We start from the raw sequence: 24,124 nt of genomic DNA, 5'->3' as shown, positions 1-24,124 counted from the left end.
ATAAACACAAAGGCAGTTGCTTGAAGGAGAGGGAGGATTTCCACCATCAGGCCCTCTGGAAGGAGGAGAACCACTGCAAAGCAGGGCATTCCCTCAGACACATTGCAGAAGAAGGCCACGGTCAGGGGTACCGAAAGCCAATGAGAGACCTAGGAGGACTGGACTCCCCAATCCTGGTCTCTCCATAAGTCATTTATAAGTGCAACCAATGCAATTCCCATCCTGTATCCCGGCTGGAAACCGATTGCCAAGGAGCCAAATCGTCGGCTTCCTCTAAGGCTCTCTGCAGTTGCAGAGCATCAGCCCTTTCAGGCAAGCCAGGTCAGGAATTGGACACCACAGAGCCTGTTGGAGCTCTGCGATGTTCTCGTGGGGCACAAGGACAGCAGCTTGAAAGCCTTTCAGAGTGTCCCACTGACCACTTTTACGGGATGCAGAATCAAGACAGGATTCTTTTTACTCTCTTAAGTAGGAAAAATGCTGAATTCCATTTCCTGTCTGCTGCTTTGCTCCACCAGCTCCCTCTACCCGGGACGCAACTTTGTCCAGAAACTCTCTTAAAAATGGAGGCTTGGAGATGTTCTAAGGTTGTTGAAAGCAGCTGGATGGAGAAGGCTTCCTGATCAGAGGGGACACCACAGCCCCCTTCCTCCATGGAAGCCACACCCTCTCTCCCCTCTTTGCAAGAGGTCCTGCATTGCACACAGCCTCCACCAGGGGGCTCGCTCTAGAAAGAGAGGGGAACACCATGCGCCTCAGCGTTGGGCCACTGGAGGGCGATAGCCACAGGTGGCTTCCCAGAGGTGGGTGGGAAATGCAGTGACATCACTACGTCTTGCCTCTCTAGGACGTCACACTCTCTCTCTTTAACCCTCTGAGCTTCGCAGGAGGTAAAAAGGCTGAAGGGAAGTCTTGCAGGGAAGAGATCCTGGGAGAGGGAGAGTTTGCATTGAAACTCTCCAGCAGGAAAGAAGAAAAGCCCTGCAAGGAAGGAGGTGCCCGAGGTTGTGCCTGCATTCTCACCACGCGCTGATGAGGCTGAAACAGGGCTGGATCCTCTGCAGTTCGACATGTCTTAGGAGGGTGAGTGAATCAGGAGATCCTCTTCAGCTTCCTTCCTTCACGCCCTGTGCTTTGGGTGAACTCGGCCCCTGCGGTTGGGGAATGTGTTTGGGCTTCGGGCATGTTGTCTGAACCCGCCTGGCTGTCCTGGTGTGACTTGGCTCTTAAAAGCCAACCCTGGAGAAAGCCTATCCCAACCCAGGGTCATTTCATTGGTATTTCATTTTATCTGAAGTGAACTTTGGTGGTTTGTTTCTTTGTTTTTTTTTTATAATATTTTACTGAGATTTTGAAGATACATATTTAAAAGTTAGGAATGAAAAAGAAAGTTTGAAATACAAAATATTAGGAAAAGGAAAAGAAAAAGTGAGGTAAAGGAAAAGAAAAAAAGATAGGAAAAATAGATAACTTCCAGTCTATCTCTGGTTTTAGAAATAATATCATAAGTGCTAGTTTTTAATACATTAAATAGGAATAATTCTTTGTCTAAACATATCCCATTACGTTTATAATCTAATCTTCAAACCCCCATGTAAGCTTCACCCCACCTGCATTTTGCAAATAGTCCATCAAAGGTTTCCATTCTTTAAGGTAATAGTTGTTTGGGTTTTCTTTTGAGAAGCAAGTCAGTCTGTCATTTTCTGCCATTTCCGTCAGTTTTGACAACCATTCTTGTATTGTTGGTAGTGTCTGGGTTTTCCAGAATTGTGCATAAAGAAGTCTTGCTGCGGTAATCATGTATTGGGTGATTCTGATAAGATCTTTTCCTATTTGAAAGTCCATTATCCCCAGCAGGAATAATTCTGGTGTAAATCGAATCTGTATTTGTAGTATGCTCTGCATCAACGTTTGTACAAGTGGTTCCTCGGTTCATGAACTTAATTCGTTCCACGATTCTGGTCGTGAACCGAATCAAATTTCCCCATAAGGTTCAATGTAAATAAGGGTAATCCGTCTGAACCGTATGTATTTTTTTTTAACCACAAAAATATGAAACAAAGTACAGTACAGTATGAAGAGAGACAACACTAACCTTGCTTGAGGCGACACCAAAAGCTTCACAGCAAGTGTCTGTCTGCGACTGCGATCTCGCCTAGAGGAAGCCACGACCACGTGTCAGAGCAGGGAAGGTGGCCGCAGGTCGTGTTTGTCACCCGATGCGGAGTTTGCGAACGGAAGCAAAAGTTTGCGAATGCTGCTTTTCGCGAACCGAATTGTTCGTGAACAGAAGCGTTTGTGAACTGAGGTATTTCTGTATTTGAGTCCAAAATTTCTTTGCAATTTTACGTGTCCACCACATATGGTAAAACGACCCCTCTTGTTGGTTACATTTCCAACAAACGGTGGAAATTGTCCCATACATCTTTGATAGTCTTTGGGGTGTCATATACCATCGATACATCATTTTATAGAAATTTTCTTTCAAGGTATAGCATAAAGTAAATTTTAATCCTTTAGACCACATATTTTCCCATTGCTGCATATGTATATTATGACCAAAATTTTTTGCCCATTTAATGATACATTCTTTAACTTGTTCTTCAACCATTTCTTCTCTCAACAATAATTTCTACATTTTTGCTATTAAATGTTCATCTTTCACATAATTGGATTTCAAATTCCGATTTATTCTGTCCAAATCCAAATTCTTTTTTACTGATTTTAAATTTTTCTTTGTATTGCATATAGGAAAGCCATTGAAAGGTATATCCTTCTAAAACCAATTGTTCTTTTGATTTAATTTTGAGTTCTCCTTGTTCTTTTTCTAATAGGTCTAAGTATCTCATCCATTTATCTTTATCTCTTGTTTCAGTTTTATAGAAAGCTTCTTGTGTAGAGGTCCACATAACTTTGGTGGTTTGTTAACCTGTTTGGGGTTTGGCATGTTGTGTGAATCCTGCTTGTAGGGAAACGTAGATATGGGTTTTTAAAAAGCCAGCCCTTCCTTCTGAGAAAAAGAAATAGAAAATGCTCCAAGATGCATTTATTGGGCATTCCCGGTCCTTGATGGAAGTCAATCCCATATTTTACAACACCCACAGAGAAACACACAAATAAACACAGGACCTATCTGATCAATGCCACCCCAGTCCTCTACCAGCTCAGAAAAATGGTGCTTTCCATGGGGATGAGTGTTGTTCAAGGTTGAAATCCATCACTTTCTAATTCTTGAAATTTCTTTTCTTTTCCATCTCAGACACACAAACTGGAAGCCTTTTGTAGGTCCTCACGTACAGACAAAATTCTCCCTTGGGCAAAGAGGGCTGAATGGCCTGCTGCGGTCATTCCTGCAGCTAGAGGAACAATCCTGTGAACGAAAAGGCATTTGGAGTGCCAGAAGATTCCTCCAACCCCTTTGGAGTTGCGTTACAGCACAGAGAAAGAATGGAGACACAACCCTTAGCAAGTGAGGGAACTGGAGAAGGCCCTTCTGCTGTTCAGCCTGGCAGCTGTGGGGAGATCTGGGCAAGAACTGGGCAGAAGATCCTGGAGGAGGAAGCCATCGGTCCAGACGTTCAGCCCCAGAACTTCAGGAGCATCCAATACCAGGAGGCTGAGGGTTCCCGAGGACTTTGCAGCCGTCTCCACTACTTTTGCCGTCGATGGTTGAGACCAGAAAAGCACACAAAAGCGCAGATGCTGGACCTGGTTGTTATGGAGCAGTTCCTGGCCCTTCTGCCCCTGCAGATGGAGAGCTGGGTGCGGGAGTGCGGAGTAGAGACCAGCTCCCAGGCAGTGGCCCTGGCAGAAGGCTTCCTCCTGAGCCAGACAGAGGAGCAGAAGGAGCAGGTCGAGGTGCAGGTGGGAGACCTTCATTTTGGGAGCCCAGAAGGGGTCTGAATGGAATAAGCCATGCATTTGAATTCTTAACCCCTCCCCACCAGAGTTCTCTAGCATTCCTAATATGTGGAGGTGTTTCAATGATTCTTGTAGGACATTGTTCCCTTGTCCATTCTAGAATATAGATTTGGGACAGCCGTTCCTTTCTCACTTTCCAGCCACCCTGAAGGACACTGGGGGCTTTGAAGTTGTGTTCAGAGAACAAGAATTTACCTCATGTTATGTGATGCCTGTTAATTCTTCTTCTTTTCTCCTGCCTCCTATTTCAAGTCCTTCACTGTGGACATCAGAGATCCTGACGGAAGGAGGAATCCCTCCAGTCCCCCTCACGAGCTGTCTTTCAGCAGGATCTCTCAGGAAGATCCAAGTCATGACACCGCAGGAGGTAATCGAAGGGCCTTCCATTCCCCAGAGAGATCCCAGCTCTCTCATCTTCTCTATGTCTTCTCTTCTCTAGAATGCCTCCTCCAATTTTGTTAATTCTGCACTTTAAAATTCTCTCTCCCTCACAGGGAAGACTCGAACGAAGTTGTCTGCTCTTTCTGGTGGAGCTGAAACAGGGGCTGAACCTCCAGCTGAAGTAAGAGGAGGAAATTTATCTATTAGATTGTATTCTCCCGTTCCTTCAGGAAGTCAAGCTGGTGAACACAGTGCTCTCTCCTTCCATTTTTCCCCCTTTTGTGGGCCTGGGTGTTTTCTTGTCGTTGAGCAACATGGAATGGTGAATGGAAGATTCAGGTTGCTCTCAGTCAGCTCAGCCTACCCTGAAGTCTTTGGTTGGTTTGGACTTCCTCCCTGAGATTTATTTTTATTTTATTTTATTTCATTGGATTTCTCCCCACCCATCTCCCCCACAATAGGGGACTCTGGGCGACTTACAAAAAACATTAAAACTATAAATACATCTAAAACACATAAACCATCCAAAATTTAAAACAGTACTAAAGAAAGGAAGATCCAAGCAGATGGAAAATCAGGCTGCGGAGAGCTGGCTATTACAGGGCTAGCCATCCCCCTGCTGGAAGTATTCCCTCCCCACCCGGGGCCAAGTGGCAGAACCAGGTCTCCAAGGCCCTTCAGAAGGCCAGGAGCGAGGGGGCCAATCGCGCCTCTGGGGGCAGAATGTTCCAAAGGGCGGGGCTACAGCAGAGAAGGCCCGCCTTCTGGACCTCGCTAGGTGGAGTTCTTTTACTGAGGGGGTCCGAAGCACGCCCTCTCTGTGCGATCGGGTGGGACGGGTTGAAGACATAGGGGAGAGGCGGTCCCTTAGGCAACCTGGTCTTATTAGGATATCTTTTTTTTTAAAGACCAGTACATAACTCTCCTTTTGCTACTTACTCTTCCTACTATTAGTTTATAATAATTAATTTATTCAAAACTTTCTCAAGAGATAGGAATAATATTATTAGGAACTGCTAAACAGAGACCCATTCATTTTTCCATTCTTTGAGTTGGAATTGTGCAAGACTGCTCAAAAATAACTAAATACTCAGACTGGCACATTGCCATTTTTAAAAAGCCTTGTTTCCAACCAGTGATAAGAAATATCAGCACATCAGATTAAGACATAAGACAGACTATTAAAATCCAATTAAAGTGGCCAGAGAGAAGAGTCTATAAGTGAAATTGTTCTGAAAGAGCATATAATCAAGGCCCTTTTGACTTCCAAAGTAATTTCTAATCCTCTAATTTGTGCCTCGATTTGGAGGCCAAGGAATCCACCTTGGCAAAGGCTGCGAAATGTCCTTCCCAGAAAATTGTCTCAGCTTTTTTGTCTCCCATTCAGCCAATGGCTCAGACTACTAGCACCTTTCTTGCAGTCTGAGGAGGAGAAGAACCCGGCTTGTGTACCTCTGGATATTGATGGCCCCCCACCCAAATCCCTGGCTTTGCTCTCCCAGGATTTTCATGGAGTTGTTGAGCATGGGCACGATTGGTCCTTCTGGGGACACCGTAAGCCATTTGCTGAAATGCTAGAAAGAATCCCCCTGCCCCCCGATTTCCTTCTGCAAACACAGGAAGGATTGGAGACATTGATAGGTGGGGCTGCTGAAGTCCATCAAGAAGGTGAGAGTCCTTTCAAGATGGGTGAATGGATCAACTGATGGATCGATCCAGAAGAAAATTGGGGTTGTTATCACTGAATGGTACTGAAAGTCCTGTAGAAGCAATCGAGTTGAACAGCCCCACCTCAAATGTTTCTTCAGTCAAAAGGTTTGGCTCTTTCCATTTTCTCACCTAAACCCTGGAATTCCACAAAGCCCAGCCATTCAACTTGGTGCATATCTTTGCTTTCGGAATTTGTGAGGAACAGGAGAGATCTTGCAAATCCTCCGGGCCTGTTCTGTTCTTTTTTCTTTCTTTCTTCAGGAGGTTCTTGTGTCCTTCGAGGAGATGGCTGTGTATTTCTCTGAGGAGGAGTGGTCTCAGCTGGATCCTCCCCAAAAAGCGCTGCATTGGGAAGTCATGCTGGAAAATTATCGCAACGTGATCTCTCTGGGTAAGGTTTTGCTTCTCTCCCATCAGAGAGTTTGGGATGACTTAGTTACCTGCCATCAGCTACATCTTATTAAGAAAATCTCCAACCAGATGTCATCTCTTGGGAGGGAGAAGGAAAAGATCTGGCCTTCTCCTGCTCCGAGGAAAGAAGGAGGTCAATGACTTTCTGCTTAGATGCATTTCTGATCTGGGGAATTTTTCCATTTCTATTTAACATATCAATGAAAAACTATTTCCTTGACTTGAGGAGATGCTCAACTCCATCACACTGATTTCATTTTTTTGGGCCCAAATGCTTCCATGTCTGTCCTCTGAGGGATTCTCATTTATTCAGGCTGTTGGGTGAATGACTTGTCTTCCTTTTGATTTCTATCCTGAGCCTTGGGGTTAAGGGCAAAATGGTGCTGTTTTTCCATTGCAAACGTGCTGTTTAGGGTTAAGAGAAGAGCTCTAGAATTTTTTTCTCTACAACCATGTGATTTTCTCATTTGAAAAATGAATAGCAAATGGAAGGTAGTTTGGGTAGGAAGAAAAGGACGAATTTCAAAATTGATTTAGTTCTCACTGGTCGTTCCTGTTACTGACCCCCCCTCCAATAAATGTTAGGTTTTCTCCTAATGCCTCCTTGGATGTTTCCCCGGATTCTTCCTGAATCAACACTGACTCTGGGAAAGGTTTGACTACATAAGGATGATTATAAACAAACCGGATGCTGTAGATGCTTTCAAAGCTATTATGGCTCATGAAAATAGAAATTATTACTATACCATGGCACTGTAAGCATGCTAACATGCAAATCGTACAGTTTGATCTTTTCCCCCAACCTTGCTATCATTTTCATTTCTCTTTTCCTTTGCAGGTGGCCATCGCTATGAGAATAAAGATCCCAGTGAAAAATTCCAAATGATCAGGCATGGAGGCGGAAGGGACAAGGAACTGGAGATGCAACTAGAAAGGCATGAGGGAAACCAGTCAAAGATTTGGAATCAGGAAAACTCATCTTCCATAGATGCTGAGATGCAAGGCTTTCTTGACCAACAAGGAAAAATAAAGGAAAGATATATGGGGAAAAGTATAAGACGATTAAAAGACAAATTAGTGGTAAATGAACATTCTCCAGCCCAAACCAAAGGAGAAGATTATATATGCAGAGACAATGGAAAAAAACCCAATTGGACCTTCACTGTTTCCTGTGAAAATCGGTCCCTTACGTCTCATAAAATGATCCACACAGGGGAGAAGTCATATAAATGCACTGAGTGTGGAAAGAGCTTTACTCACAAGGGTCATCTGAATTCCCATAACAGGATCCATACAGGGGAAAAACCATATAAGTGCATGGAGTGTGGAAAGAACTTTATTAATAGCAGTCAACTCGCCTCCCATAAAAGTGTCCACACAGGGGAGAAGCCATATAACTGCACTGAGTGTGGAAAGAGCTTTACTCGGAAGGATCATCTGAATTCACATAACAGGATCCACACAGGAGAGAAACCATATAAATGTATGGAGTGTGGAAAGAACTTTACTAATAGCAGTCAACTTACCTCCCATAAATGGATCCACACAGGGGACAAGCCATATAAATGCCTGGAGTGTGGAAAGAGCTTTACTACTAGCCGTGATCTCACTTCCCATAAAAGGGTCCACACAGGGGAGAAACCATATAAATGCACTGAGTGCGGAAAGAGCTTTACTCGGAAAGATCAGCTGAATTCACATAACAGGATCCACACAGGAGAGAAACCATATAAATGTATGGAGTGTGGAAAGAACTTTACTAAAAGCCGTTACCTTACCTCCCATAAATGGATCCACACAGGGGAGAAGCCATATAAATGCATGAAGTGTGGAAAGAACTTTACTACTAGCAGTTATCTTACTTCCCATAACAGGATCCACACAGGGGAGAAGCGATATAAATGCCTGGAGTGTGGAAAGAGCTTTACTACTAGCCGTGATCTCACTTCCCATAAAAGGGTCCACACAGGGGAGAAACCATATAAATGCACTGAGTGTGGAAAGAGCTTTACTCGGAAGGATCGTCTGAATTCACATAACAGGATCCACATAGGGGAGAAACCATATAAATGCATGGAGTGTGGAAAGAACTTTACTAGCAGCCGTTATCTTACTTCCCATAAATGGATCCACACAGGAGAGAAGCCATATAAATGCATGAAGTGTGGAAAGAACTTTACTACTAGCAGTTATCTTACTTCCCATAACAGGATCCACACAGGGGAGAAGCGATATAAATGCATGGAGTGTGGAAAGAGCTTTATTACTAGCAGTGAACTTAATTCTCATAACAGGATTCATACAGGGGAGAAACCATATAAATGCATGGAGTGTGGAAAGACTTTTCGTCGAAACAATAATCTTAGTTCCCATCATAAAAGAATCCACAAAAGGGAGAAATCATATTAATGCATGGAGTGTGGAAAGAACTTTACTACTAGCTGTTATCTTACTTCCCATAAAAGGATCCACACAGGGGAGAAACCATATAAATGTGTGGAGCATGGAAAGAGTTTTTCTACTAGCAGGGATCCTGGTATTGGACGCTGCTGAGGTTCTGGGGCTGAACGTCTGAACGGGTGGTTTCCTCCTCCAGGATCTTCTGCCCAGTTCTTGCCAAGATCTCTCCACAGCTCCCAGGCTGAACAGCAGAAGGGCCTTCTCCACTTACCTCACTGGCTAAGGGTTGTGTCTGCATTCTTTCTCTGTGCTGTAACGCAACTCCAAAGGAGTCCGAGGAATCTTCTGGCTCTCCAAATGCCTTTTCAGTCATTGGGCTGTTCCTGTAGCTGAGGAATGACCGCAAATGTCTCCAGGAGGGAGAAGGGAAATGGCTCAGGTGGGTGAATGCAGGGCAGTCCACCCCTGGGGAGTCCTTGGGGCTCTCTGGGCTTGGTTGTTTTCTTGCAAACGTTTCTTGCTTGCACTGAAGATGTAACGTAGCCAGGTAACAAAACTTTTGCGAGAAGACAACCAAGCTCAGAGGATCCCAAGGACTCCACAGTTCAACCCTGAGCTGCACATATTCTCTTCTATTGGTCAGTCCACTCCTGCGAGCTCTCTTGCAATCAGCGCGCTCAGCCCTCCGCAGGATGCCCTGAGTTTCACTCGAGCGGCTTTACCTGCCCATCGTATGTACTGTATACACATGGCATAATCAACAATAAAAGCATATTTAGAGTTTCGGTTGATTATTAGAGTTCGCATCTGCTCTCTCACAAAGTCAAAATAGTCACCAATTTTAGAGTCATTCAATGGCTTTGTGTAGACAGGGAATCTCCCTTGCCAGTCATGAGGCACAGACGTGGAGACCCAATATTTATACTGGTGTTCAGCAATCACAATCTGGCGGTTGAAATGTCCGTGTATGCAGTGGTCAGCGGGAGGAAGAGGCAGGCGTTTTCAGCCTTTTGCATGAAACAGATCCACGCCGAACTCAAGAGCTTCGAAAACTCCTCCTAAGGTGACCGCAAACCTCCTCGGGAGTTCCTACTGAAGTCCACTGAAGAAAAGGACCATCCTTCGCCACTCTTGTAGGGGAATCTTCTATTCGGAGATGCGAAGCAGTTTTTTTTTCCTGCAGGGCAGAATACTTTGCCTGCTCTCAAATGCCCAGTGCCTCCGTTCACTGACACTTTTGCTCCTGTGGCCTCAAACTGTCTTCCCCCTTTCCTTTCCTCTCCTCTGGGCAGGGGGTTCCCTTTGTCACAGGAGGGGAGGGGTTTTTGCACAGGATCAGTTGCGCTGCTCTCTCTCCTGCTGTGAGGCTCCCTTCAGGTCTCTCTGGCCCTAGCTGGAGAAGCATTCCTTGGTGCCCAGGCTCTATTGCATCCTCCCCCCCTACATCTATGCCCAGTAGCGCCACGTCTGTTGTTTTTTATTGACATTGATGTTGCTGGGCACTCTTGGGTCTCCTCCTGCACCTTCCTCATGGCAACCACCAGCAGGAAGCATCAGGGTCTGACTTCCTCACATGGAGCATGCAAAGCTTCTCTCCTGGGGAGGTTTTGGTATTGGGCATAGACTAGGTGGGGGTCAACAAAGCGTTGATGGAGCTTCAGGATGGCTTGGCCTAATAGTGGTCTCCTCCCCTTCAACCATTTGTGGCCAGAGAGGAGGTGGACTGGCTGCTTTGGGAGGCCTTCCCTGTGAAAGCCCAGTGCCAGTATCCCAAGAGATCTCCAAAGATTGGCTTTGCCTCACAGGGCAGAGAGTGGCCGAGTCCCAGATCCAGTGGATCACCTTCCTGGGATCCTTGATCATGCAGTGTAAGATGAAGCTGCTAGTCTGACTCTTAGTGCCACAGGGAAGACAAATCTTGAGAGGTCAGCATAATTGTAGAAATGCATGCCCAGATAGCAGGCCCTCATGCGGTAAAAGGGTGTGGGTGAATTCAAGCAGCCCTGAGACAAAACATGGACTGCTCATCCCATTTCTAATTCGATGAAAACGTTATATATGTCAGCTGCTAAGGACTAGTTTCTTCTTCCTAATAATTTTCTAGAATGAGAACTTGAAAAGCTGGTGAGAAGGAATCTACATTGATACTGGAATTTATAAAGTACCTTGATTGCTTCCAGACCCAAAAGTTCTTAAAAAAATTTTTTCATTTGTTTTGAGATAGACCATACCAGTGTTTCCCTTTTGTTCATAATGTCCAAATTCTTTCCCTTTTGTTCATAATGTCCATATTGAGGGAGAAAGATGAAACATGTAAACCTCTCCTCATAACCCCTTTAGTTTAAAAGTAAAAGACAGGAAGACCCCCTTTGGGGCCAAGGCTGGATTCTTCTTGCAAAGCAGAGAATGAGATTGCTGATAAAGGTGGAGATGCAAAGCACTCTTGGGGGCAGCCCAGCAATTCAGGTCTTCTTGAGAGAAGTGACCACTTCTTCCTAACAGTAGCAGTTGGAAGAAAATAAAATTGCAGAAGAAAACATTTGAAATGCAGATCTTTATCCTAAAAAAGAAACACTTAAATTGCCCATTTACTGCAATTACCTTTTTTACATTAGAGGGGGAAGCAAATCCCCCCCCCCCCCCCCCAGCTTCAGGTCTGATGGACTGGAAGGAAAAGATTGCTTCAGGGCTTCTGTCTTCAGGGAAATAATGCTCCAAAGCCATAAGAAGGGCAGGAGACTTTTCATAACATTCTCCTGAAAAACATTGGACTGGGGTTTCCCCCTGATGTTTCTCAAATAAAACATATCCCATGGAGCTGGAGTTATTTTCTAATAGCATGTATAAACTACAAAATACTGGAGCGTGTTGCAAAGATGTTTGCCATTAGAATAGTATTTGAGCCTTCAGACCTTTAGCCCTACCCTCACTTCTGGCCAGATGTTCTCCTGCGCCAGGAAGAAAAAAAAGGGAAACAGAAGAACATGCACTCCTTCACTTCTTCCTGGGCCAATTCTTGGTAGCGTTTCTGGTGGGTCGTTCAAAGAGCTGATAGCTGCTTTTTGCAACTCTGCATTTAGATCAACTGCCTCCCCACCTTGAGATCAGCCCCTCAGACAGAGTTGCCAGTAAACAGACGTCCACCTTCATCTTCCCCACTCCAAATACACTAACCCCTCACAAACCCTCTTACAACATACAATGTCCTTTTCCTTGCTTCCGTCCATGGTGCGTCTTCTGATGCCCTTCAAAAGACCACCTCGCCCCTTCGCCCTCCCTCTTCTGCAACCTCGCCAGCCCTTCCGCCTTCACTGAAACCCACTCCCAGCAGTTCAAAGCAGTCCACACAGACTTCCGTCTTCCTCTACTGAAGGTTGCCACTTCCTGACCACTGGAGCTCTGGAGATTTCCTCTCCTCTGACCCAGAGCTCTATAAAAAGGCCCCAGAATCCCAGATCTGTTGGAGGGGGGGAACACAGTTAGTTTTCCTACCCCCACACAACTCCAGTGGCTCAAATATGTATGGCTTTGCTTCACCCGATAACGTTGTGAATTGGCTTTCCAAACCGTACACCAGCACACATGCCTCAAGAAGAGAAATGAAAAGGAGAAAGGTCTGTTCCAAAAGAGAAATACACAGAAATCAAATACAAGACGAGGTCTCTACAAAAGTAATTTAAAAAATATTAAATATGTGGCATCTCAGGAATGCACACCAACAAGTATAGAATTCCAGTCATCATTCAGATTTTATTGATCATTGATATACTTGGTGGTGCTTTTTCCTCCCACCCCCACCCCCAGGTTGGTTCAGTAGGAATTTTTGGAGCAACCAGGCGCAGAGAGGAAGACATAAATCGGAAGGGCAGAGCTATGGAGAAGGGCAGCCTTAGGTTTTCAACTAGAGTATTAGCTATGCCAGAAGATTTTATATATTACCTACATGTATATTTCATATTTAGTATTTAAACATAAATACACACACATATCTGTATTGAAACATTAAGGGTTTTAGAATGCAAAACAGGATTTCTGAATCCTGTTTCCTTCCTGAACTTTGTCAGTCCGGAGGCCTTTTTCGCTAACCTTGAGTGATCCGAAGCTGTCCCCATAGAGACAAGAGAGGTTCTCAGGAGGTTCAAGGAACTCTTTGGCTCATAACCAAAACTCCTTTTACTACCAGTGTCAAAGTGGGCAGAGTCCAGAACTGCACCCTCCAGACAAATGGTCCGGTGCCGGCCGGGTGAAGTTGCCCAGGCTCGGTCCGTTGACCCGGTTAGTCTCGGGCTCCTGGGTGGCTTGCCAAATTGTTAGAAAGAAAGCTTACGAGATTCACCTCTGAGCCAGGAATAAACACGCAAGCGGTTGCTTGAAGGACAGGGAAGACTTCCACCATCAGGACCTCTGGAAGGAGGAGAACCACTGCAAAGCAGGGCATTCCCTCGGACACGTTGCAGAAGAAGGCCATGGTCAGGGGTACCGAAAGCCACTGAAAGATCTTTGAGGACTGCACTCCCCCAATCCTGGTCTCTCCATAAGTCATCCATAAGTGCAACCAATGCAATTCCATCCTGCATCCCAGCCAGAAACCAATTGCCAAGGAGCCAAATCGTCGGCTTCCTCTAAGGCTCTCTGCAGTTGCAGAGCATCAGCCCTTTCAGGCAAGCCAGGTCAGGAATTGGACACCACAGAGCCTGTTGGAGCTCTGCGATGTTCTCGTGGGGCACAAGGACAGCAGCTTGAAAGCCTGTCAGAGTTTCCCACTGACCTCTTTTATGGGATGCAGAATCAAGACAGGATTATTTTTACTCTCTTAAGCAAGAAAAATGCTGAATTCCATTTCCTGTCTGCTGCTTTGCTATATCTGCCCCCTCTACCTGGGGACGCAACTTTCTCCAGAACCTCTCTTAAAAATGCAAGGTTGGAGATGTTCTAAAGTTGTCCAAAGCAGCTGGATGGAGAAGGCTTCCTGATGGGGGGGGGATACCGCACCCCTTTCCACCTGACCCCATGGAAATAACAGCCTTTCTCCCCTCTTTGCATGAGGTCCTGCATTGCACAAGGCATCCACCAGGGGGCCCCCTCTGTGAAGAGAGGGGAACACCATGCGCTTCAAGGTTGGGCCATTGGAGGAAACGGCCACACATGGCTTTCCAGAGGAGGTTGGGAAAAAGAGTGACATCACTATGACTTCCCTATCTAGGAAGCTGCGCTCTCTCTCTCTAACCCTTTGAGCTTCGCAGGAGGTAAAAAGGCTGCAGGAAAATCTTGCAGGGAAGAGATCCAGAGGAGGCCCTGGGGGAGGAAGGTGAGTTTGCACTGCAAATCTCCAGCAGGAAAGAAGAAAAACCTTGCGAGGAAGGAGGGCTAGAGATTGTGCCTGCATTCTCACCATGCGCTGATGAGGCTGAAATAGGGCTGGATCCTCTGCAGTTCGACACGTCTTAGGAGGGTGAGTGAACCAGGAGATCCTCTTCAGCTTCCTTCCTGCAAGCCCTGTGCTTTGTGCGAACTCGGCCCCTGTCCTTGGGGGATGTGTTTGGGCTTCGGGCAGGTTGTCTGAACCTGCCTGGATGTCCTGGTGTGACTTGGCTCTTAAAAGCAAACCCTGGAGAAAGGGAACTAGAACATCCCAAGCAGCAGTTTTTATCAAAAAGTCCTTAAGAGTCTTCCAGGTTCTGAAATGTCCTGTTCAATCTTTATGTTGAATCTTTATGGAAGAGTGGGTATAATGGCTTGGCAATCAATGGATACATTGGAATCCACAGCCTGGCATATCCTGTAATTCCCAAGAAGGTCCTAATTTGTCGTTGGTTGCATGGAATAGGCAGCGATGAGATGGCTTGAATCCTACTTGGGTGGAGTAGTCTCCTGCCTTTTCCTAAAACGTGTCCCAGGTATTGGACTTTTGGTTGGACCCACTGTACCTTCTTCTGGGACACTGTATATCCTCTATGGGCCAAATGGTTTAAGAGCTGAATGGAGGTTTCAGTTAATTCCTTTTCAGTCTCTGCTGCCAGAAGCAGGTCTTCAGGTTGGCCAAAAGGGCAGCGGCAAAACCTGTTGGACTATTTTTATAGCCTTGGGGAAGTCTAGTCCATGTGAGTTGACATTTGTGGCCGGACTCAGGGTCTTCCCACTCAGAGGCAAAATATGCTTGACTCTCAACAGCCAAGGGGATGCAAAAAAAGGCATCCTTCAAATCAATTACTGTGTACCACTGCTGGCGATGGGAAAGGGTAGTCAGCAGGGTATAGGGGTTGGCCACCACAGGACGAAGAGCCTGGATGCAAAGATTTACTTCTTGGAGATTCTGGACCCTTCTCCAAGAACCATCAGACTTGGGTACAGGGAAAATTGGCGTTGACCATGGCGAATGGACAATTTTTAAAATGCCATGATCCAAAAACAGGTTAATAAATGGCTTTATTGCCAATCGTGCCTCCCTTTTAACTGGACACAGTCACACTGGACTGGTATCTGGCGACAACTTAGGCACATGAGGCACGGCAAACTTCGCAAGCCCAGGTATTCTCTAGTACCAAATGTCTGGGTTCACTCCTTTTAAGGCAAAAAGTTTAATTATTGCTGCCTCAAGGAAACATAAATAGACTCTATCTGGTGGAATTTCCAGGCTTACCCCCTCTGGGGTACATTGGAGTGAAGCTCCCAATTTTCCAAGGAGGTTACGTCCCAAAAGATTTACAGGACATTGAGGCAAGACTAGGAAAGGAGTGTTCCAAAGAGGAATCTCTCGTGTTGGATATTTATAAAAAAAACACTCTAGGGTGCTTTTTCAGATTTTCCAAAAACTCCCACAATGGGGGTAAATTAAAATTTTAAACAGGGGATATCAGGGTCAGTCAAAACACTGTATATTGTTCCAGTGTCCACCAGAAAGGAATAAAACTTTCCCCTGACTTGGAGCTCCACTAGAACAAAGTTCTCCGGAGCCTCGTCAGTACATGTCAGAGTGAGACTCGGGGGCATTCACACTCATCTGATAGCGGGGCGTAAACTGAGAATGCCATCTGAATCAGGGTTTCAAGGTTTTGCATAATGGGGGCCTCAAATTTCTAGAACTTCTTCCTAATATTGGGGCACTTTGTCCGACAAAGGTCATTTTCAAAAAATCTCATTCTGGGGCGCCTCGGGGTCTAGGTCAATAAAACGTCGGATCCCATCTTTGTAAGATGCCTTCTTGTTCCCGTTGGGCGGTTTCCATATCAGGACCATCCACATTTATCTCACAGTTAGGGGACAGGGGGACCTCTAGGGTGAGCCCTTGGGCAGCAGGCTGCCCCTCTTTCAAAAAGGAGGGCCCATCAGTCAAAAACTGGTGTCTTATATCATAAAAGGGCTCAAATTTTAGGTCCGGGCGGATCCCGGTAACTGCTTCAAATGCTTGGAAACAGTCATGGGGAGTCCCATCTGGGTCGCTAGGGAATGGAGAATTAAAGTTATCCTCCTCATCAGAAGTGATGGGTGAAACTTCCAGTTGGCAATTCCTGAAGTCAAAATTGTCTAACTCACATGTGGAAGACCTAACGTACCCCCCCCCCACTTCCATTTCCTCTACTGGGTGGCTGGCAAGCACATAACCGCTATGGTCATCGGGTAACTGAATGCTGTCTGTTGCTGCAGCTGTCTCTTCTGCCTTATTATTGTCCACTAACTTTCTTGGGCTCTTGTTGTTTATTTCTCTCTGTGATTTCACTGTGGGGTTCCGCACCCTATAGACTCGGATAGTCCTGGGACCTTTGCTAATTCTCTGATCCTTCACCTCTTGAATATCAGGCAAGGAATCTATAGCACAACGGAAATTTGCCTTCCATGTTTTTGGGTCAGGCTGTACACCACCTTCTTTGTACCGCCCAGTATGAATGGCCCAGTTTTCGAAAAGACAAGCATCTTTTTCTCATTCCCACCCCTCCCTAGCTGCATGTTTCCAAGGAATCTGGAACAACTTTTCTTCCTTATTGATCCAAAAAAGTCCAGGAATTTTATTTGAATTAATGTGCAATTCCAGCCAAGGCCTCATGTGCATTCTTGCTTGCGACATTCTGGCTCTTCCTGTAAGGTGGCAATCCTTTTTGCCAATTAAAAGATCACTGGTCGTAAAAGGTGTACGTATATATATAAAAACTAAATTATCCCCCAAAGGAACTTGCCAAGGGGGTGCCATCGTAAACGTGGCAAAGCTAGGGGGCCATATGACTGACCCGTCCTAGTGTGAGGTAGACTGGCAAGTTCAATTATTTCCCCCAAAACTGAGGCGGCTGAGGAGGTGGGGGTGCCGAGGGTGGCGAAGGTGGCACCACTTGGGATACTATTGGAGGCACACTTGGTCCTCCATATGGCAGTGGAAATTCCTCCTCTGGTTCTTCTAAAGTCAGTTGCCCTTTTCCTTCCACTTGCTTTTGCCTCGGGCGGACAGGGCAAACAGTTGATTGAATTGCGGAAAGACCACACTGACTCAAAATGTCTTTCCATACGGCCAAATTTTAAAAATTCAAATAATTCTCTTCTTCAACCTTCCCAAAGTAAACCCTGAAGAAAGGGAACTAGAACATCCCAAGCCACGGTCATTTCATTGGCATTTCATTTTATCTGAACTGAACTTTTGTAGTTTGTTAACTGGTTTGGGGTTAGGCATACATGTTGTGTGACTCCCGTTTGTAGGGAAACGTAGATATGGGTTTTGAAAAAGCCAGCACTCCCTTCTTAGAAAAAGAAACAGAAAATGCTCCAATAAGCATTTATTGGGCATTCCAAGTGCTTGATGGAAGTCAATCCCATATTTTACAACACACACACAGAAACACACAAATAAACACAGGACCTATCTGATCAATGCCACTGCCATCCTATACCAGCTCAGAAAAATAGTGCCTTCCATGGGGATGAGTGTTGTTCAGTGGTGAAATCCATCACTTTCTAATTCTTGGAATGTCTTTTCTTTTCCATGTCAGACACAGAACCTGGAAGCCTTTTGTAGGTCTTCGCATACAGACAAAATTCTCTCTTGGGCAAAGAGGGCTGAATGGCCTGCTGGGGTCATTCCTGGGCTACAGGAAAAGCCCAATGAATGAAAAGGCATTTGGAGAGCCGCAAGATTCCTGGGACCCCTTTGGAGTTGCGTTACAGCACAGAGAAAGAATGGAGATACAACCCTTAGCCAGTGAGGTAAGTGGAGAAGGCCCTTCTGCTGTCCAGCCTGGGAGCTGTGGGGAGATCTGGGCAATAACTGGGCAGAAGATCCTGGAGGAGGAAACCACCCGTTCAGACGTTCAGCCCCAGAACCTCAAGAGCATCCAGGAGGCTGAGGGCCCTGAGGGCTTTGCAGCTGTCTCCCCTACTTTTGTAGTCAGTGGTTGAGACCAGAAAGAGACACAAAAGCGCAGATGCTGGACCTGCCGATGGAGAGCTGGGTGCGGGAGTGCGGAGCAGAGACCAGCTCCCAGGTGGTGGCCCTGGCAGAAGGCTTCCTCCTGAGCCAGGCGGAGGAGCAGAAGGAGCAGGTCGAGTTGCAGGTGGGAGACCTTTATTTTGGGAGCCCAGAAGGGGTCTGAATGGAATAAACAATGCATTTGAATTCCTGACCCCTCTTCAAGAGAGTTCTCTGGCATTCCTAATATGTAGAGATGTTTCAATGATTCTTGTGGAACATTCTTCAGTAATCCATTCTAGAAGATAGATTTGGGACAGCTGTTCCTTTCTCACTTTCCAGCCTCACTGAAGGACACTGGGGGCTTTGAAGTTGTGTTCAGAGAACAAGAATCCACTTCATGTCATGTCATGTCTGTTAATTCTTCTTCTTTTCTCCTGCCTACTATTTCAAGTCCTTCGCTGTGGACATCAGAGATCCTGAGGGAAGGAGGAATCCATCCAGTCCCCCTCAGGAGCTGTCTTTCAGGAGGATCTCTCAGGAAGATCCAAGTGAGGACACCTCAGGAGGTAATCGAAGGCCCTCCCATTCCCCAGAGAGATCCCAGCTGTCTCATCTTCTCTATCTCTTCTCTTCTCTAGAATGCCTCCTCCTATTTTGTTAATTCTGCACTTTAAAATTCTCTCTCCCTCACAGGGAAGACTCGAACAAAGATGTCTGCTCTTTCTGGTGGAGCTGAAACAGGGGCTGAACCTCCAGCTCAAGTAAGAGGAGGAAATTTATCTATTAGATTTCTATTTTCCCTTTCCTTCAGGCAGTCAAGCTCTCTCCTTCCATTTTTCCCCCTTTTGTGGGCCTGGGTGTTTTCTTGTACTTCAGCAACATTGAATGGGGAATGGAAGATTCAGGTTGCTATCAGTCAGGTCAGCCTGCCCTGAAGTCTTTGGTTGGGATACAAATTGGTTTATACTTTCTCCCTGAGATTCTTATTAGGATATCTTTTTTTTTAAAGACTAGTACCTAACTCTCCTTTTGCTACTTACTCTTCCTGCTATTAGTCTACAATAATTAATTTATGGAAAACTTTCTCAAGAGATGGGAATAATATTATTAGGAACCGCTAAACAGAGACCCATTCGTTTTTTCATTCTTTGAGTTGGAATTGTGCAAGGCTGCTCAAAAATAACTAAATACTCAGACTGGCACATCAGATTAAGACATAAGATAAAATCCAATGAAGATGGCCAGATAGAAAAGTCTATAAGTGAAATTGTTCTGAAAGAGCATTTTAAAAAAGCCTTGTTTCCAACCAGTGATAAGAAATATCAGCACATCAGATTAAGACATAAGACAGGCTATTAAAATCCAATGAAAGTGGCCAGAGAAAAGAGTCTATAAGTGAAATTGTTCTGAAACACGATATAATCACGGCCTTTTTGACTTCCAAAGTAATTTCTAATCCTCTAATTTGTGCATTGATTTGGAGGCCAAGGAATCCAGCCGGGCAAAGGCTGCGAAATGTCCTTCCCAGAAAATTGTCTCAGCTTTCTTGTCTCCCATTCAGCCAATGGCTCAGACTACTAGCACCTTTCTTGCAGTCTGAGGAGGAGAAGAACCTGGCTTGTGTACCTCTGGATATTAATGGCCCCCCACCCAAATCCCTGGCTTTGCTCTCCCAGGATTTTCATGGAGTTCTTGAGCATGGGCACGATTGGTCCTTCTGGGGACACCGTAAGAAATTTGCTGAAATGCTAGAAAGAATCCCCCTGCCCCCCGATTTCCTTCTGCAAACACAGGAAGGATTGGAGACACTGATAGGTGGCGTTTCTGAAGCCCATCTACCAGTTCCTTCGCTCAAGAAGGTGAGAGTCCTTTCAAGACGGGTGAATGGATCAACTGATGGATCGATTCAGAAGGAAATTGGGGTTGCTATCACTAAGTGGCACTGAAAGTCCTGTAGAAGCAGTCGAGTTGAACAGCCCTGCCTCAGATATTTCTTCAGTCAAAGTTTTGGCTCTTTCCATTTTCTCACCTAAACCTTGGAATCCCACAAAGCCCAGCCATTCAACTTGGTGCGTATCTTTGCTTTCAGAATTTGTGAGGAACAGGACAGATCTTGCAAATCCTCCGGGCCTGTTCTGTTCTTTTTTCTTTCTTTGTTCAGGAGGGTTTTGTGTCCTTCGAGGAGGTGGCTGTGTATTTCTCCGAGGAGGAGTGGTCTGAGTTGGATCCTCGCCAAAATCGCTGCATTGGGAAGTCATGCTGGAAAATTATCGCAATGTGGTCTCTCTGGGTAAGGGTTTCCTTCTCTCCCATCAGAGAGTTTGGGATGACTTAGTTACCTGCCATCAGCTACATCTTATTAAGAAAATCTCCAACCAGATGTCACCTCTTGGCAGGGAGAAGGAAAAGATCTGGCCTTCTCCTGCTCTAAGGAAGGAAGGAGGTCAATGACTCTCTGCTTTGATGCATTTCTGATCTGGGGAATTTTTCCATTTCTGTTTAAACGTATCAATGAAAAACTATTCCCTTGGATTGAGGAGATGCTCAACTCCATCACACTGATTTCAGCTCTTTGGGCCCAAATGCTTCCCTGTCTGTCCTCTGAAGGATTCTCATTTCTTCAGGCTGTTGACTTGTCTTCCTTTTGATTTCTATCCTGAGCCTTGGGGTTAAGGGCAAAATGGTGCTGTTTTTCCATTGCAAACGTGCTGTTTAGGGTTCATAGAAGAGCTCTAGAATTTTTTTTCTCTGCAACCATGTGATTTTGTCATTTGAAAAATGAATAGCAAATGGAAGGTATTTTGGGTAGGAAGAAAAGGACGAATTTCAAAATTGATTTAGTTCTCACTGGTCGTTCCCGTTATTGACCCCCCTCCAATAAATGTTAGGTTTTCTCCTAATGCCTCCTTGGATGTTTCCCCGGATTCTTCCTGAATTCAACACTGACTCTGGGAAAGGTTTGACTATAGAAGGATAATTATAAACAAACCAGATGCTGTAGAGGTTTTCAAAACTTTTATAGCTCATGAAGATAGAAATTATCCATTCTATACCATGCCATTGTAACCATGCAAACATGCAAATCCTACAGTTTGATCTTTTCTCCCAACCTTGCTATAATTTTCATTTCTCTTTTCCTTTGCAGGTGGTCATCGCTATGAGAATAAAGATCCCAGTGAAAAATTCCAAATGATCAGGCATGGAGGCGGAAGGGACAAGGAACTGGAGATGCAACTAGAAAGTCATGAGGGAAGCCAGTCAAATAGTTGGAAACAGGAAAGCTCCATGGATGCTGAGACGCAAGGCTTTCTTGCCCAAGAAGGAAAAATAAAGGAAAGGTATATGGGAAAAAGTATAAGACTATTAAAAGACAAATTAGTGGTAAATGAACACTCTCCAACCCAAACCAAAGGAGAAGATTATATCTGCAGAGACAATGGAAAAAATCACAATTGGACCTTCACTCTTTCCTGTGAAAATGGGTCCTTTACGTCTCATAAAACGTTCCAGACAGGGGAGAAGCCATGTAAGTGCATAGAGTGTGGAAAGAGCTTCTGTGAAAGTACATCCCTTACAAGGCATATCAGGATCCACAGAGGGGGGAAACCGCATGAATGCATGGAGTGTGGAAAGAGCTTCAGAAGAAGCAGTCATCTTATTGTCCATAAAAGGGTCCACACAGGGGAGAAGCCATATAAATGCTTGGAGTGTGGAAAGAGCTTCTCTCAAAATACATCCCTTGTCAGACATAAAAATATGCACACAGGAGAAAAACGAAAGAAATCCCTGGATTGTGGAAAGAGCTTTTCTACTAGCAGGGATCTTAATTCCCATAACAGCATCCACACAGGGGAGAAGCCATATAAGTGCATGGAGTGTGGAAAGAACTTTACTAATAGCAGTGATCTCACTTCCCATAAAAGGGTCCACACAGGGGAGAAGCCATATAAATGCCTGGAGTGTGGAAAGAGCTTTACTAGTAGCAGTGATCTCACTTCCCATAAAAGGGTCCACACAGGGGAGAAACCATATAAATGCATGGAGTGTGGAAAGAGCTTTTCTACTAGCAGGGATCTTAATTCCCATAACAGCATCCACACAGGGGAGAAGCCATATAAATGTATGGAGTGTGGAAAGAACTTTACTAATAGCAGTCACCTTACCTCCCATAAATGGATCCACACAGGGGAGAAGCCATATAAATGCCTGGAGTGTGGAAAGAGCTTTACTAGTAGCAGTGATCTCACTTCCCATAAAAGGGTCCACACAGGGGAGAAACCATATAAATGCCTGGAGTGTGGAAAGAGCTTTACTAGTAGCAGTGATCTCACTTCCCATAAAAGGGTCCACACAGGGGAGAAACCATATAAATGCATGGAGTGTGGAAAGAGCTTTTCTACTAGCAGGGATCTTAATTCCCATAACAGCATCCACACAGGGGAGAAGCCATATAAATGTATGGAGTGTGGAAAGAACTTTACTAATAGCAGTCACCTTACCTCCCATAAATGGATCCACACAGGGGAGAAGCCATATAAATGCCTGGAGTGTGGAAAGAGCTTTACTAGTAGCAGTGATCTCACTTCCCATAAAAGGGTCCACACAGGGGAGAAACCATATAAATGCATGGAGTGTGGAAAGAGCTTTGCTACTAGCAGTGATCTTACTTCCCATAACAGGATCCACCCAGGAGAGAAACCATATAAATGCATGGAGTGTGGAAAGAGCTTTATTACTAGCAGTGATCTTACTTCCCATAACAGGATCCACACAATGGAGAAACCACATGCATGCATGGAGTGTGGAATGAGCTTCAGAAGAAGCAGTCATCTTATTGTCCATAAAATGATCCACACGGGGAGAAACCATATAAATGCACCGGGTGTGGAAAGATTTTACTCAGAAAGGTCATCTGAATTCCCATAAAATGATCAACACAGGGGAGAAGTAATAAAAATGCATGGAGTGTGGAAAGACATTTATTCAAAACATTGAACTTACTTCCCATAAAAGAATCCACACGGGAGAAGCCATAAAAGTGGATGAAGTGTGGAAAGAGCTTTAGTACTAGCAGCAATCTTAGTTCCCATAAAAGGATCCACACAGGGGAGGAACCATATACATGTGTGGAGCATGGAAAGAGCTTCAGGAGGAGGAATGACCTAATTTCCCATTCACAGATCTGTTTCAGTGAGAATCCATGTAAATTCTAGATTTAGTTGTTTAAAGCTATACATTTTCTATTTGTGTACACTGAACTGGGAAAAGATGATTTCCTTTATCCTGACCCTCAGAACTGGCAGCCCAAGGGAAATTAATGTACCAATAAAAATAAAAGGGCCGTTTTAATTTTGGACTGGATTTTTGAATGTACTGTTATTTTAAGTGGCCAATGCTATGCACCCCAATAAGAGAAATTTATTTTTTATTACGTTTACATTTATCCCAGCGTTAGAAAGAAACCTTACTAGGTTCCTCTCCCAGCTGGGAATAAACATGGAGGCGGTTGCTTGAAGGAGAGAGAAGAGCTGATTTTCCAGAGCCAGATACACAAGAGGATCATCTGTGGGGCAGCCATGCTTGGGTTTCCCCAGGAGTTCCCTTATAGGGGAGATCTCTTGTTCCTGGAAAGGTGTGAAGAAATGCCGGCCCTCAAGGAATTCTTGGAAAAGGTGATGCCCGGATTCCAAGAGAGGTGAAATTGGTAGGAACTTTAGAAGGGAGAAGTCTGAGGCCAGGCACCCTACTGCACTGGAGTTGAATTGAATTATCAACGAAATTAAAAGAGCAAATGTCTCCAGGAGGGAGAAGAAAAACGGCTCAGGCGGTTGAAAACTGGGCAGTCCACCCCTGCGAGCTCTCTTGCAATCAGCCTGCCCAGCCCTCCGAAGGATGCCCTGAGTTTCACTT

At 45.1% G+C, this 24,124-nt stretch overlaps 3 protein-coding genes and 1 pseudogene across 4 annotated transcripts; 3 read left to right on the top strand and 1 right to left on the bottom strand.

Annotated features, from left to right (window-relative positions):
- The first annotated feature begins 178 nt into the window (after positions 1-178).
- Positions 179-9,603, top strand: LOC148213958 (uncharacterized). The gene is made up of 6 exons (XM_088129470.1): positions 179-1,083; positions 3,260-3,864; positions 4,174-4,288; positions 4,416-4,483; positions 6,274-6,403; positions 7,262-9,603. Exons 2-6 carry the CDS (start codon positions 3,448-3,450, stop codon positions 8,830-8,832), a joined length of 2,301 nt encoding a protein of 766 aa, XP_087985596.1. The 5' UTR covers positions 179-1,083; positions 3,260-3,447; the 3' UTR covers positions 8,833-9,603.
- Positions 9,604-13,975: 4,372 nt separating this feature from the next.
- LOC148213956 (uncharacterized) lies at positions 13,976-21,553 on the top strand. 2 transcript variants are annotated; one of them, XM_088129750.1, is made up of 6 exons: positions 13,976-14,131; positions 17,796-18,009; positions 18,666-18,780; positions 18,908-18,975; positions 20,376-20,504; positions 21,360-21,553. In XM_088129750.1, the coding sequence occupies exons 2-6, from the start codon at positions 17,908-17,910 to the stop codon at positions 21,405-21,407; spliced, it is 462 nt and encodes a 153-aa protein (XP_087985876.1). In that variant the 5' UTR covers positions 13,976-14,131; positions 17,796-17,907; the 3' UTR covers positions 21,408-21,553. The 2 variants fall into 2 exon arrangements, with proteins under 2 accessions (XP_087985876.1, XP_087985875.1); XM_088129749.1 differs by having other exon boundaries at positions 14,009-14,275.
- LOC148213957 (interferon regulatory factor 1 pseudogene) lies at positions 15,986-16,924 on the bottom strand (annotated as a pseudogene).
- A 246-nt stretch (positions 21,554-21,799) lies between the features above and the next one.
- Positions 21,800-23,276, top strand: LOC103049068 (uncharacterized). Its single transcript, XM_088129760.1, has one exon. It carries the CDS (start codon positions 21,833-21,835, stop codon positions 23,138-23,140), a length of 1,308 nt encoding a protein of 435 aa, XP_087985886.1. The 5' UTR covers positions 21,800-21,832; the 3' UTR covers positions 23,141-23,276.
- Positions 23,277-24,124: the final 848 nt, after the last annotated feature.

This window comes from Python bivittatus, unplaced genomic scaffold (assembly GCF_059951505.1).
Source record: "Python bivittatus isolate LINGU-HERP-01145 unplaced genomic scaffold, Pbiv_v1 ctg000810_np1212, whole genome shotgun sequence".
Lineage (NCBI taxonomy): Eukaryota > Metazoa > Chordata > Lepidosauria > Squamata > Pythonidae > Python > Python bivittatus.
Note: the sequence above shows the minus strand (reverse complement) of the source record. Positions and strands in the feature narration are given on the sequence as shown.